Here is a 14,899-nt window from a genome sequence, read left to right as displayed (position 1 = left end):
TTAAGGTGTGACATATTTATCATGACACGCTGCACACTGTACACATGGGTACAAAACCCCAGGACTGACCACTGTGGTGTTACAAACAAGTGTGAAAAATACACTGGCTATACTCCATTACACTGTCCAAAGTTATTTGAAGACATGCAGCAGTAAACATTAAAACACAATGGTTTCACCAATCAAAGCATCGAGTTTGTCAGACCTCCATCCTTAACGATTTCTGTCTGTCTCGTGCAAATTGAAGTGTTTACGAGCAAATGTTTGCTGGTAGGCATTCACATATGTAAGAAACTTCTCTGTATATATATATATATAATTTGATAGTTAACATCTACCAAACCAATACATGATACAGATGTAAGTTTACTCACACATGTTCACAGTTCACTAGTAATGACAATGAATGAAGAGATTAAATGTACATAGACTACTTGTGGGGGTAGCAAAGAAAACAAGTGGAATAAAAAATACAAATGTGATAGAAGACAAGAACATACCACACCAACTTATATACAAGGGATTTTTCTTTTGTACAAACAGCTCTTGCATACTACAGTAATGTACAAAAAAAAGGACTGACTGAACCAAACACAGATCATAATTTCACAAAGGTAGCTATTACAAGCTGGAATAAACTAACAAGAATGTGACCTGACCAGTGTTAGTGAGTCTTACTCTGGGATTCCTAAGCCTCTTCATTTTCTAAAATTCCTCAGAAAATTCTAACTTGGTAAATGCCAAAGTTGAGACTTAACACTGGTCAGGTTAAGTTTCAGTGTAAGACCATGCCACGTCACACCTTATGAAGGGCTGCGTGTTTTAGAGTACTGTATGTATATTAGCTACATTTTATAATGTCGAGTTGCCCTGGAGACAAGTTCCACAAGTCCTCACTCTTGGGCCAGTATGCACATATGAGTCCCTCATCCTAGTGTCTTTGGAGACTATGTTTCAAACCTTGCTACTACCTACACATGAGTGACTGACACCTACACTGCCCTCTACTTTGTCAACCCTGTAGAAACTTACACCAAACAAGATTTCCACCATGATTCATCAGCCGCAACTTGAATGAATTCAACATAAGGATAATTCTTGCTCATCTCAATTGCAGTTCCAACTTCCATTTATCCTGCACTAGAGAACAGGAAGTGAAGTTCTGTACAAACTTCACCAAGACTATATGAAGTAGAATGGAATAATTAGCAATGACCAGATCAGGGTATACAGCAGATAATTTAACTAAATCATAACCTCCATTTAAGGTATAAAATCAATATCATCTACTATGAATTCTACAAAAGTGACATTTTCATGAGAAATGGGTTAGTCTATAGAGTGGACTAAATTAAATGAAGTTGATAAAATATTTTGTTCTTTTAATAAAATGAAAGAACTTGAGAAGCTATTCTGACACCCAAGTCTTACAACTGTTTTGGAATTGTTGTCTTGGGATTGTAATGGCATAACACATTTTTTTTTAAATCCATCATTTTAACTTGTAAATGTGAAACAATGCTTGGGTAAAGTAAATTTTTCCCCAAGCTAATTGAAGACATTAATGCTTTACCTATTGCTAAATGATATATATTAAAAGAGCACATGATATATTTCAAAATGTGAGTTATAACTAATCACAGGCAAAGGTGATGCACATGAAATGCAAATGCGATTTATTTCTGGGCAAAAAATTATATATTCTGTATACTCCTTACAGTATATAAAATTATAAATATGCTTAATCCTTTAAAATGAAATGCACGGTCTTCATACTTCTTTAATTTATTATCACTATTCCATAATTTATCAAATAAATTACTTAAAGCAAGCTAACTGGATTGCTTTAAAATTACAAGATATCTGTTACACTTACCCAGAGGTTTGAAGCTTACATTAGCATTTAAAACTTGGGTAAAGTGAAGGCAGCACTTTCTAATTAGTTATCTTGTAGCTTCTCTCAAGCAAATTTTTATATAAAAGTATTAGGAGTCAATGACAGCCAAATACTATCTCATTTTGGAATAAAGGCAAATTGCTATGGAAGATAGCTAATAATGTTTCCAGCTAGCAGCATAAGTCCACCAAATGATGGATATGCCCCCCAAAAGTTTGACAAGTCTGTGTTGGTTTGTGGTAGAAAATGGCCGATTGCTACCTAGTGATCTTGGGCGATGGCAGTGGAACTTCTTCAGAGGAAAAACTTGCCAAGAATGAACCCAACAAGAGCAATGATGACAGCAGCAACCACGTGCATCATTGAGTTTGCCTGCGGAGTTTCATGCTGTGGGATGACACTAGCCGCCACATTTAGTTTCTTCTCTCCTGTGCTTGGATGTGAGCGCTGCCTCAGTGAGTCCTCCTGTTGGTAAAAAACCCACACCATAGATGTGCATTTGGGTACCATCCTCAATACAAAGGTTGATAAACATGTTATACTGTCAGTAATTTATCAGGGGAAAAGGATGATTTGCTTGTGCCACTTATGGACCAGGCAAACAAATAAACTGCATAGAAAAGTCATGTGGGAAGGAATTGTTGAATATAAGGGATAAATGAAAAGTTACAGAAACCAGTTCAAAAGGCTGAACATGATATACAGAATAAGAATAGATAAATGTATGGTACCTTAAGCTGAAGGTTCTCTTGGCGAAGTGAGCTGATCTCCTCCCGAAGTCGCTTGATTTCATCACCAGCCTTCCTAAGCTCTGCATCACTGTTGTTTGCCTACAATTTTTTTTAATAATATATTGGTGGGATAGTCATGAAGTACAGGTTGGCAATCCCTTCCTTGGGGCCAGAGGCATTTTGGAATTTTTCGGTTTTCAGAATGGTTAGTTTTTTGTGTGGCAAATATTTTTTTTCCCATCTGGGCAAGGATCACTGACCCATATCGGGGCCCAGGGGGCAAAAATATGATAAAAATTATAATAATAATAATAATAATAATTCATAGGTCTAGGTCGCATTTCTCACTTTTGATCTTTTTTCATTCTTGTATTTCTTTATTATTATTATTAGTATTTTATTACAGTATTATTGTCATTATTATTAATTTTATTTTTTATTTTATTATTATTATTGTTATCATTATTTTATTTTGGTGTACAGTATTTTAATTAAAAATCTTACTTACTATGAATAATTATTATTGTTATAATTATTACTACTATTACATTTTCACCCACCAGGCCCCGATGTGAGTCAGTGATCTAAGCCCGGGTGGGCTAATCTGTTTAAAAAAAAAAAAAAAAAAAAAACTTTCGGTTTTCGGATAAAGGGTTGTCAACCTGTATATCTGTCAAAGCTTTCCCTAAGCAATCAAAGGAATTATTATTTTTTAAATCAATACAACAAGCTATTTCACATGTATAAAATTGGGATAACACAATCAATATTACTTTATCTGAAATTCTGAATATATTTGGTGAAAGCAAATTTAATACAGTATATTAGAATGACCACAAGTTCTATGAAGCAAGTTTTCAAACTGCCTTTAAATGTGAATATACCATATTTGCCGCCATATAAGACAGCACCCCCGCATAAGACGCACCCCTATTTTACAAGGATATATTAAGGATTTTTTTTAGTACGTTTCATCATGCAATTATTGAAAGTGATTTAAAGTGGTTTTGTAGGGAAAACATATGATTTTGTGCATGTAAATACAATATACAGTAAAGCCTCGAATAAAGACGTTAATGTGTCCTTCAATATTGCAGTGTAAGGTGAATCGTCTTATCGCGAATCATTAATTACCATTAAAATAAAGCAATAATAATGAGGTGCATTCCCAAGTGTGACCTTTTCATATCTTTTGTGTGGCTTTTTACCCTCTTTTCCCCCAAAACAATACAATTAATGAAAATTGGAAACTATATTCTTTAAATAATATTTCTGAATGCACCTTATACAATATAAATGAATAATAATATGGTCACACAAGAAGAGATGGGACGCCATTGTTTTCGTGTGTGTTTACAGCCGGGAGTCCGGGACGATAGTTCTGCACGAGAAAATTAAGAAAATAAGACCCTGGTTGTAGCTGTAGTAAAATTAATGTAAAAAAATTAATATATATGTTTTAAGTAACATTATTTAGTGTTAATAAATGGAACAGTAGAAGTAGCTAACCACTAATGGCAAAGAAGAAGAAGAAAAAAAAAAGAGATGGATTGGGAGCGCCAACATATACCGCGTCATTTATCTTTTTAAGAATATGTACAAAAGATTCATTATTGTTTATTATTGAATTTGTATTTGATTGAATTAATCTTTATATATGCGAAATGAACAATACAATTCATTAATAATACGTAGAATATTAAAACACACAAGAGGATAAGAGACGGCATTGTTGTTAGTGTTTACACCCATAATGCCAGTTATCCACCTGAAACTGGAGAAAATAAGACCCTGATTGTTGTTGTAGTAAAATTAATGTAAAAAATATGTATGTTTTAATTAATGCTATTTATTGTACAGTATAAGTAACCACTGATATTAAAGAATTTTTTTTTTACGGGGATTAGCCCACCCGGGCACAGGTCACTGACCCACATTAGGGCCTGGGGGGCTAAAATTTAGTACAGTGACCCCTCGTTTAACGTAATTTCGATTAACGAACTGCCTTCCATAAGGATCTTCAATTCGGTTAACGAAAAAAAATTCGGTTAACGAAGTTCTTACGAACCGACCTCAACATGTTTTCGCTTGCACTGACCGGGCAACCAGCTTTAGTATCAGTCCGCCAATTCATTAATCGGTTCTAGGGCTTAAATTCCTTACTATTTTAGTAAATATCAAGAAGTTTATACTATTCAATAATTTTAAAAGTTTAATATTCAATTTTTTAGTCATTTTAACAATTATTGAACATAATTGAAGGTAAAGTGACTAGTTTAATGTGCGGCATCCAGCCTCTTAACACAGCAAACAGGAGTTATTCTCTCTCTGTTTTCACTGGAGGTAACATCTTGCTTGAGACTCTCTTCAACTAAATGCTTTTTTTCTGTTTCCAAGCAAATTATTGGTCATTTTGAAATATATTGACAATATATAATGTAGTGCAGTGTTGATTTAAAGAAAATAATCTTGAATTACACCAGAGCTAAAATTTTATGGGTGAAATGGCGCCATGGGGTGACTTCTCTTCCACCCCAATGCCTTCTCTTCTCCCTTCTCCTCCACCCCCATTCTAATTCCCATCATCATCATCATCATCATCATCCAGGAGCCTTCTACATACACACCTCAAAGTAAGTGTACTTTTCTACCTTTTTGTTGAATATAGGCAATTTTCGGTGAGCTGGAACCAATTACCCAAAAACCCATTGAAACAATGGTTTCGGTTAACGAGCAACCGGCTGGAACGGATTGAGTTCGTTAATGGAGGGGTCACTGTAGTAGTAGTAGTAGTAGTAGTAGTAGTAATAATAATAATAATAATAATAATAATAATAATAATAATAATAATAACAATAATAATAATAAAAATAATAATATTAAATAATAACAATATGAAAGAACCATAAAGAAATAAAAAATAAAAAAATAAAATATCAAGAGTGAGAAACAATATATGTACAGTATAATGTGTTGTCAATGGTAAGAGAAACAATTGAGACCCTGCAACTGTATGTAAATGAGGCAGAAAGTCAGATCAGCAACCTGGGACTTTGTCACAATTTTCGTGATGCCATATGGCAGCAGGGTCTACCATTAGACAATACATTATGCCTCCAATATCTTCGCAGGCGGTAGTACCTCCCTGTTTGGTAGCTGCCTACTACCCAATAGTGGAACGCCAATGTATACAGTACGTGTGCACTCAAGGAGTCATTTATCTTAAGAATATGTACAAAAGATTCATTATTGTTTATTACTGAATATGTATTTGATTGAATTAATGTTTATATATGTGAAATGAAAAATGAAATTCATTAATAATACGTAGAATATTAAAACACACAAGAGGAGACAAGACGGCATTGTTTTCGTGAGTGACGATGGTTCTACATAAGAAACTGAAAAAAATAAGACCCTGGTTATAGCCATAGTGCACTTAATTAAAAAAATTGAATACCTGTATGTATGTTTTAAGTAATGTTATTTAATGTTAATAAATGGATCACTAGAAGTAGCTAACCACTAATGGTAAAGAAATAAGGCGAAATGATTGGGAATGCCAACGTATGTACAATAAGTGCATACATGTGAAAACATATTGTCATTTCTCTACATATGAATATGAAAGCAACATTTATTTACTGTTCATATATGTTTTAAATAATATTTACGAATGTAAAACAAAAATTCCACTCACCAATGGTGGTAAAGTCTAAAACATAAGGACAGCCAATGAATATTGTGCGAGTTTTTATTCAGATGACGAAGTAATTAGGTTCAACTCTGGCTGAAGCAGTAGGTTCAACTCTGGCTGAAGCTATAGCTTTCCATTTACTACTCTTATAACAACTAGAAATTAAAAATTTTTAGTTGGTATTTCATATGTCTCACCTTAGGTGATGGCTTGCATGATTCCATCGCTGGCTGTGGTGCTGGGGAAGCATCAATGTTGTTTTGTGGTGCCTGTGCAGAAGCATCCATCGGTAACTCAAATACGCACCGCAATTTTGAGTCCATCAACTGACTCAGATCAGCCTCCTTAAACTGAAATGTACATAAATGTCAGAATTACATGTCACAAAACAAAGTTTGATAAAATACTTCAGCATCTATCATCATACTGTAAGTGCAGGCAGTTCTTGTTCATCACAGCAGCCCAAGTGTTGCTCACTGTATGTACAAACATGTAACAAACAAGGACTACTTATATCTAATAAAATTTCTTCACAATTGTAGCCTCACTTTAGTACTGTATTCAACTCCCAATGCCACCACCAGAAATGAGGCATACGAGGAACTAAATTTCTGACATGTCCAACGTGACCTGGGAATGATATGTAAAGATGATATGGCACTTCTGCTGTACGTGGTAATCTGTTAATGACAAAGCTAAAAAAGAAAGTAAATACTAATACCCTGGAGTGTTTGCAGGTCATGAATGCATAACATATATAACCATTAAGGATGTTACAAACATTCATGACTCATACCAAAGCAGCTTTGGTGTACCTGAAAAGTAAGACTCGTTTCATAAATGTGACCATCCTGGCAAAAGGTGTGGGACCCAATATTACACTATGCTGAGAGTCAGTAGTCTAAAATTTTATGGGAAAAATTAATATTGGTACTATGATATATGCTTTGAAGTATGGTAATGAACAATAATATTCAATGCCTACTGGTTCTTCAAATTGTGAACTATAATATTTAATCTGGCAGTGGACATCTTACATTCTACTTCCCTGTCCATAAATTTTTTATTAATTGGCCACTGGACTAGAGGGTACGTGTTTTTCGAATCATTTTCAATTAAAAAACTGTTACATCACATGTATATTTTACCTAAACTGCACCCGAATGAATATATTATCAGAAATAAATAGTAGTTTTGCTGAAACGTGATGTATTTCAAGGTAAAATAGGATAAAATGCATGACGAAAACAAAAGACTTTACCTAACCTTCCGATGTTCAAGAGATGTTACTCGTTTTTATAATAGTTTCCGGTTAAAATACTGTTATATTACAATGATATTCTATTCATACTGTGCTTGATATAATGCATTCACGGAAATGTAATATTTTTGCTGAAATGACGTACGTATTCCTGTGGAAAGTGGGATAAAATCGTGACGAAAACAATGACTTGCTTTCTTTCGTTCAAAAGATGTTACCGTAATCGCTTTTTGAATGATTTTCAGTTAAAAAACTGTTGCATCACAAGTGAATTAGGATAGAATATTATTGTAATACAAGTTTTTTAACTGAAAACCATTCGAAAAGTGATTACGGTAACATCTTTTGAACGAAAGAAAGCGAAAGTCATTGCTTTCGTCACTTACCACTGTAATTACGTACGTCATTTCAGCAAAAATATTACATTTCCATATTCTCAGAAATAAATAGTAGTTTTGCTGAAACGTAATGTATTTCAATGTAAATTAGGATAAACTACATGAAAACAAAAGACTTTACCTAACCTTCTGATGTTCAAGATATGTTACTCGTTTTTTTTTAATAGTTTTCGGTTAAAATACTGTTATACTAGTGATATTCTATTCATACTGTGCTTGACATAATACATTCACGGAAATGTAATATTTTTGCAACTACAATGCTGATGTCAACACAAGCGTGGTTACAGCGAGACTGACCGAGTGGGGGAGAGCTATGCGTGTGTGTGTGTGAGGTTGCGGGAGCGGGTGGTGTCCTGTGTTCGGTGCCGCGCGCGGGTTGAATGTACTTCAATTACTTCAATGTACAGAATATTCCTCCGGCGGGGCAATCCGCGTATTTGCAAATCCGTGTATGCTAAACCCGCGTATGTTAAGGGCCGACTGTACTGTGATGAAACGATGCGGTCCATAAATCCGTTCCTTTAAACTTGCATTGGTTCCCAAGCTATGGTCTGCCAGACCGTTGCTTAAGTTATTGGTTCGTTTATTTTGTATGCGTCTCAGTAAAACAGGTACATACTACAGTTTTCATCACTGCTCAGTTGCTACCAATGTTTAGCTAAATAAATGTCTTAAAAGGCATTTTTTGGGGGTATAATATTCGAGTCTTCGGTCCTGTACCCATCTTCCCAATTGTAATTTATATAAATATAGTGGGGTCTCCTTTTGCGCTGGTACAGTATTGTATATCATATTGGTACACGTCCGCACATCGGAAATCTACGAAAGCGATGCCCTTTAACGGGTGTTAAAGTCACTATATTGTACTAGACTTGCCAGAAGTTTACTCTAGAATGACTCTGGGAAACCAACCTAACCTTACAAAAATTACATATGTCACATAATCTACATCTACTTTAGTTAATAAATGTTTTAAGAAAACCCAGAAAGTTAATTAACATACGAGAATATAATAATGAATAAATAAAAACAAAATGGCAAACATGGCACAGCCAGCCCACCTCTCACCCTCTTTTACAGCGGGAGGGATGACTGGTCAGGGAATAGATTACGTATTTACAGTACAGTACCTTCTGATCCAGCTTGTTAATTTATTTTGAAGTCAAATTGTATATTTTTCTATTATTTAATAATGTACGTTATATTATTTATGATGAGCCTTACACCAAAATAGACTGATCATATGAGAATAAATAAATAAATAAATATATATATATATATATACAGTTTTACCCCGCTTAACGCGCTTTCACTTAACGCGTTTTCGCATATACGCGGTGCCTTGCCAAAGCTGAACTTTCACTTAACGCGGGTTTTTTCCACATATACGCGGTGAGTGTCCGAGACGCTATTTTTAGATTTGCCCCACCCGCCACCCTGCCTGACTGCCTGTTTTAGCTCATAAAATTCATACAAATTACCAGGCCAGAATATAATTTACATTGCTGGAATTCTTATAATTTGGTGATCATTTTGAATATAAACATCATATATTTTGCTTTAAACTTACAATTTTTAGATAAAATTTTTCTCTAGGTAACTATGGTATCTTTTGTGCAAAATATATGACATTTATATTCAAAATATTCCTGGTCTTACAAGGAATCCAGCAATGTCAATTATATTATCCTAACTTTAGTTTGAGGTATTATTTATTAAAATTTAGTGGTTATCCCACACATCTCCTTGGGACGGTTGGTGGGGGGTGGGGGGGAGGGAGGGACCAACCGACCATCTGTTACCCTGTGAAGAATTATTATTTTTTTTTATTAACTGAAGATATTTGTTTTAGCTCATAAAATTCATACAAATTACCCGGTCAGAATATAATTTACATTGCTGGAATTCTTATAATTTGGTGATCATTTTGAATATAAACATCATATATTTTGCTTTAAACTTACAATTTTTAGATAAAATTTTTTCTCTAGGTAACTGTTATCTTTTGTCCAAAATATATGACATTTATATTCAAAATATTCCTGGTCTTACAAGGAATCCAGCAATGTCAATTATATTTTCCTAACTTTAGTTTGAGGTTATCCCACACATCTCCTTGGGACGGTTGGTGGGGGGTGGGCGGGGGGAGGGAGGGACCGACCGACCATCTGTTAGCCGGCTGTGTAGTGTGAGAGGGGGAGGGAGTTGAGTCCATTATTTGAATGGACATTAACTTGGCGACTGTATTTCTCTATTTCTCTTAAGTATTAATTGTGTGCATGTACCATCATAAAATTAAGATGTTATTTTTACTACAACATAGGTATGTGCCTTCAAAAAGTGGAGTTTGGGGGTCGGGCCGGTTTCTATTGGAATTAATCCCATATGTTCTGTTGTTCACTTAACGCGGATTTCACTTAACGCGGGACCTCTGGGTTCAATTGACCGCGTTAAGTGGGGTACAACTGTGTATATATATATATATATATATATATATATATATATATATATATATATATATATATATATATATATATATATATATATATATATATATATATATATATATATATATATATATATATATATATATATATATAAATAAATAATAAATATATATACAGTATTACCCGCCTAGCGGTTTCATAGCGTTTTATCATATCGCGGTGCCTGCCAAGTGAACTTTCATAACATTTTTTTTCACATATACGGGAGAGTGTCATTCGAGGCGCTATTTTTAGATTGCCCCACCCGCCACCCTGCCTGACTGCCTGTTTTAGCTCATAAAATTCATACAAATTACCCGGCCAGAATATAATTTACATTGCTGGAATTCTTATAATTTGGTGATCATTTTGAATATAAACATCATATATTTTGCATAAGACATACAATTTTTAGATAAAAATTTTTCTCTAGGTAACTATGTTATCTTTTGTGCAAAATATATGACATTTATATTCAAAATATTCCTGGTCTTACAAGGAATCCAACAATGTCAATTATATTATCCTAACTTTAGTTTGAGGTATTATTTATTAAAATTTAGTGGTTATCCCACACATCTCCTTGGGACGGTTGGTGGGGGGTGGGGCGGAGGGAGGGACCGACCGACCATCTGTTACCCCGTGAAGAATTATTTTTTTTTTTATTAACTGAAGATATTTGTTTTAGCTCATAAAATTCATACAAATTACCCGGTCAGAATATAATTTACATTGCTGGAATTCTTATAATTTGGTGATCATTTTGAATATAAACATCATATATTTTGCATTAAACATACAAATTTTAGATAAAATTTTTTCTCTAGGTAACTATGTTATCTTTTGTGCAAAATATATGACATTTATATTCAAAATATTCCTGGTCTTACAAGGAATCCAGCAATGTCAATTGTATTATCCTAACTTTAGTTTGAGGTATTATTTATTAAAATTTAGTGGTTTTCCCCCAAAAATTTCTCTGAGAGGGAAGAGCCGGCAGTGTAGTGTGAGAGGGGAGGGAGTTGAGTCCATTATTTGAATGGACATTAACTTGGCGACTGTATTTCTCTATTTCTCTTAAGTATTAATTGTGTGCATGTACCATCATAAAATTAAGATGTTATTTTTACTACAACATAGGTATGTGCCTTCAAAAAGTGGAGTTTGGGGGTCGGGCCGGTTTCTATTGGAATTAATCCCATATGTTCTGTTGTTCACTTAACGCGGGACCCTCTGGGTTCAATTGACCGCGTTAAGTGGGGTACAACTATATATATATATATATATATATATATATATATATATATATATATATATATATATATATATATATATATATATATATATATATATATATATATATATATATATATATATATATATATATATATATATATATATATATATATATATATATATATATATATATATATATATATATATATATATATATATATATATATATATATATATATATATATATATATATATATATATATATATATATATATATATATATATATATATATATATATACACACACACACACACAGCTGCTCCTCGACTTACGACAGGGCTCCGGACTCCAATCCAGGTCATAAGTCGAAATGGCTGTAAGTCGAAAATGTTTAAATAATACACAGAAAATCTAAAATGGTTGTCTCTTTTTCTTCTCAGCACCACAAAACTCTCACTTTTAAGCTCGCCAGCCATTTTAAAGGGAATTATAAGCAAAAATTTTGTCAGTACACAGCGCAATCACTAACGTCGGAACTCGAAAATAAGTAATTTGAAACAAATTTGGTACGACTGGGGCAGTCATATGTCCGTGTGGTCCTAAGTCGAGGAGTAGCTGTATATATGCACAAACACACACGGGTAACTCGCATTTTATACCAGTTTGATTTAAGCGTATTTGGAATAACGCAATTGTTCAACTAATACCAAAGGCTAATTAACGTGCACCTATTTTTTAAATAACTCGCCCATGACAGTTTAAATTTGCCGCGTGTATTCGCCTGGCAGTGGAGTTGCGTGTGATGCCTGGTGAGGAGCTTGTAAATTAATGCTATAAAGTCGCAGTCATATCAACATCAAAGATTTTAATATTATTTTTAATAATAATAATCTTTCTAATAATGTAAGAATAAAGATTATTACTACTAATGATGAAGATAATGAAGTATTCTGTACAACAACTGTGACGACGTCCAGCAAGCTTCCAGCACTACTCTTTCTCTGTGCTCTCATGTGCATTGTGTTTTTATCACATACATTTTTAGTGTTAAACGCTGTTTTTCCCATTGAGCATGTCTGGAAAATGTCCATCTGCCTCCTTTGGGGCGCCTAATGCTAAAAAGGTACGAAAAACAATAGCAATGGACGTTAAATTAAATGTGATCATCTGCCTTCAGAGAGGAGAGCGTGTGTCGGAGGTTGGCCGCGTGCTTGGTTTAAGTGAGAGCACTGTTTGTACCTTGTGTGATATATGATGATTTCCCTAACCTGTACCATTTATGGGGTGTATAAGACGACCCCCAAAATTTCCATTTAAAACGTAGGTTTTGAGCTATACTCGCTGTATAAGACTACCACAAATCTGACACTTACCACTGGGAGCTTACTGCACCAGTAGTCCTTTATCAACCAACCCACTGACCAGTGGAGTGATGTTGTTAAACACACTGTTAAGCAACACAGCCTTAAGTTATTTAAAATAAGGCCAATTCACCTCAAGTAATGGCAAAATATTGTCAACTACCTACCATAATGTGCATCAAACGTTACCAGCCGGTGTAGTGTAAACACTAATGACGTCACTTAGGCGTCGGTTATTTTACTGGAACTAATGTTGGTGTCGAGTAAAATTTTACCATTTACTTGAAATGGATTTACTGATTTATTTGTTTATATATTTTTTATAATAGACTGTAATATATTAGAAATGTAGGCATTAAATACACTGCAGGTATTTTCTTTAATTTATAAACTTGCTTCGCAAGACGATCGGTCGGACTGGCTGTTTGTTTACTTCAGCGGAAGCAACCGCAGACAGTCTCGCACTGTCCATTGTCGTACGCAGATCTAGGATAAGTGCTTTCATCTTGAAGTGTACTATCGCATACAGTAAGATCTTGAGTTTCACCACTAATTGATACTGGTTTAGCATCGCAAAATTAAATAACGTGTTAATACCCAGCTGCCCTCTTAGCTATGAACAGGGTATATATTCTCTCTCAACATGACACTACACATCCATCTAAACATACTCATTTCAGCTCACTCTAATTCAGTGGCGTGTATTTCGAAGAAGCAAGGTAAGCATTGCTTAACCTATAAAATTCTTCCCTTCAAAATTTAAATATTTCTGTTCAGTGTTCAGTTAACATATTATTCAATTGTACAGTATATAGCATTCTGCATTTTAGTTACTTAAGTCTCAGTGAATTTAAACCTGCTATAATAGGAGTCCAAACTTTTGAAACTTGTAAGACAGGAGCATTTGCCACTAGAAAACTTGTCCCTCGAGTAAGCAACATTCGTTTTGTAGTAGCCCCTTCTGCCCTCTTGCAGAGTAAAATCATGCCACTGCCAAATCCATCTAAATAAGATTCAAATAAATTTAATATGCTGCGAAAAGCTTTCTGATGCTGGAATTTCCCCTCAATAATACTTGCCATCAGTATTGAGTAGAATTCCTTTTGCTAGAGCAGAGTACTCCTGGTTGTCCCTCCCCCTACCCTTACTACTACCCCCTATAGATCGCTTCCAGCAGCACCACTGAATTACCAGATCAATCAAGCAAGATTAAAAAATATAGATATTTCATTGGGAATAGATCTGAAATAAGTTATAATGTAATGAGGATTGCGAATTGTCTAACAAAAACCATATACAAATGCCTCATTAGTGTTATAAATACTGTAATGGTTAAAGACAAACAATAAATATTAATTATGTAATGTTTTTTGTTTCACAGTTTCGTAGACTACGAGACTCATAGTGCAGTATTAGATAATAGTATACAGTAATGTCATTAACAGAGTCATATGCTTACCATAGCCTTTTTTTCACGACATGCCACTGCTCAATTTGATGTATACCATCCTCATTAACAGCCTATGTTTTGCTCCCTGTCATGCGTTAATGATATGCAGTTGTATACTATACAGTAGTCACATAAATAAAACAGTTTCATTCACTGGTTTGGTAAGAAGTATGAATAGTTGCACCAAGTAAAGTTCAGAGTGGCAGGGTCAGCAGTATCCATGGTGAAGGGAGGTAGCAGCTGTTCCCAGTCCTTCGTAATTGTCAAGCAAGCCTCTGTCCTACCCGGTACTCCTCCTCTTCCACTACAGTTGTGTACAGAAACACTTGTGGACATACCACTCGAGCCTCAACACTTCTATACAGTACAGTACTGTGT

At 34.4% G+C, this 14,899-nt stretch overlaps 1 protein-coding gene across 1 annotated transcript in view; it reads right to left on the bottom strand.

The window, feature by feature from the left end:
* Window positions 1-14,899, bottom strand: part of LOC121856394 (vesicle-associated membrane protein-associated protein B-like) — a 31,170-nt gene continuing 16,271 nt past the window's right edge. Inside the window, exons 4-6 of the mRNA XM_042351961.1 lie at window positions 6,523-6,675; window positions 2,629-2,727; window positions 1-2,362 (exon numbers count right to left, since the gene is read on the bottom strand). Coding sequence (XP_042207895.1) covers window positions 2,192-2,362; window positions 2,629-2,727; window positions 6,523-6,675 — 423 coding nt within the window. The 3' untranslated portion in view covers window positions 1-2,191. The remainder of the gene's footprint in view (window positions 2,363-2,628; window positions 2,728-6,522; window positions 6,676-14,899) is intronic.

The sequence above is a fragment of the Homarus americanus genome, unplaced genomic scaffold, assembly GCF_018991925.1.
Source record: "Homarus americanus isolate GMGI-L3 unplaced genomic scaffold, GMGI_Hamer_2.0 scaffold1024, whole genome shotgun sequence".
Taxonomy (NCBI): Eukaryota; Metazoa; Arthropoda; class Malacostraca; order Decapoda; family Nephropidae; genus Homarus; species Homarus americanus.
This window is presented reverse-complemented; position numbering and strand designations above follow the sequence as displayed.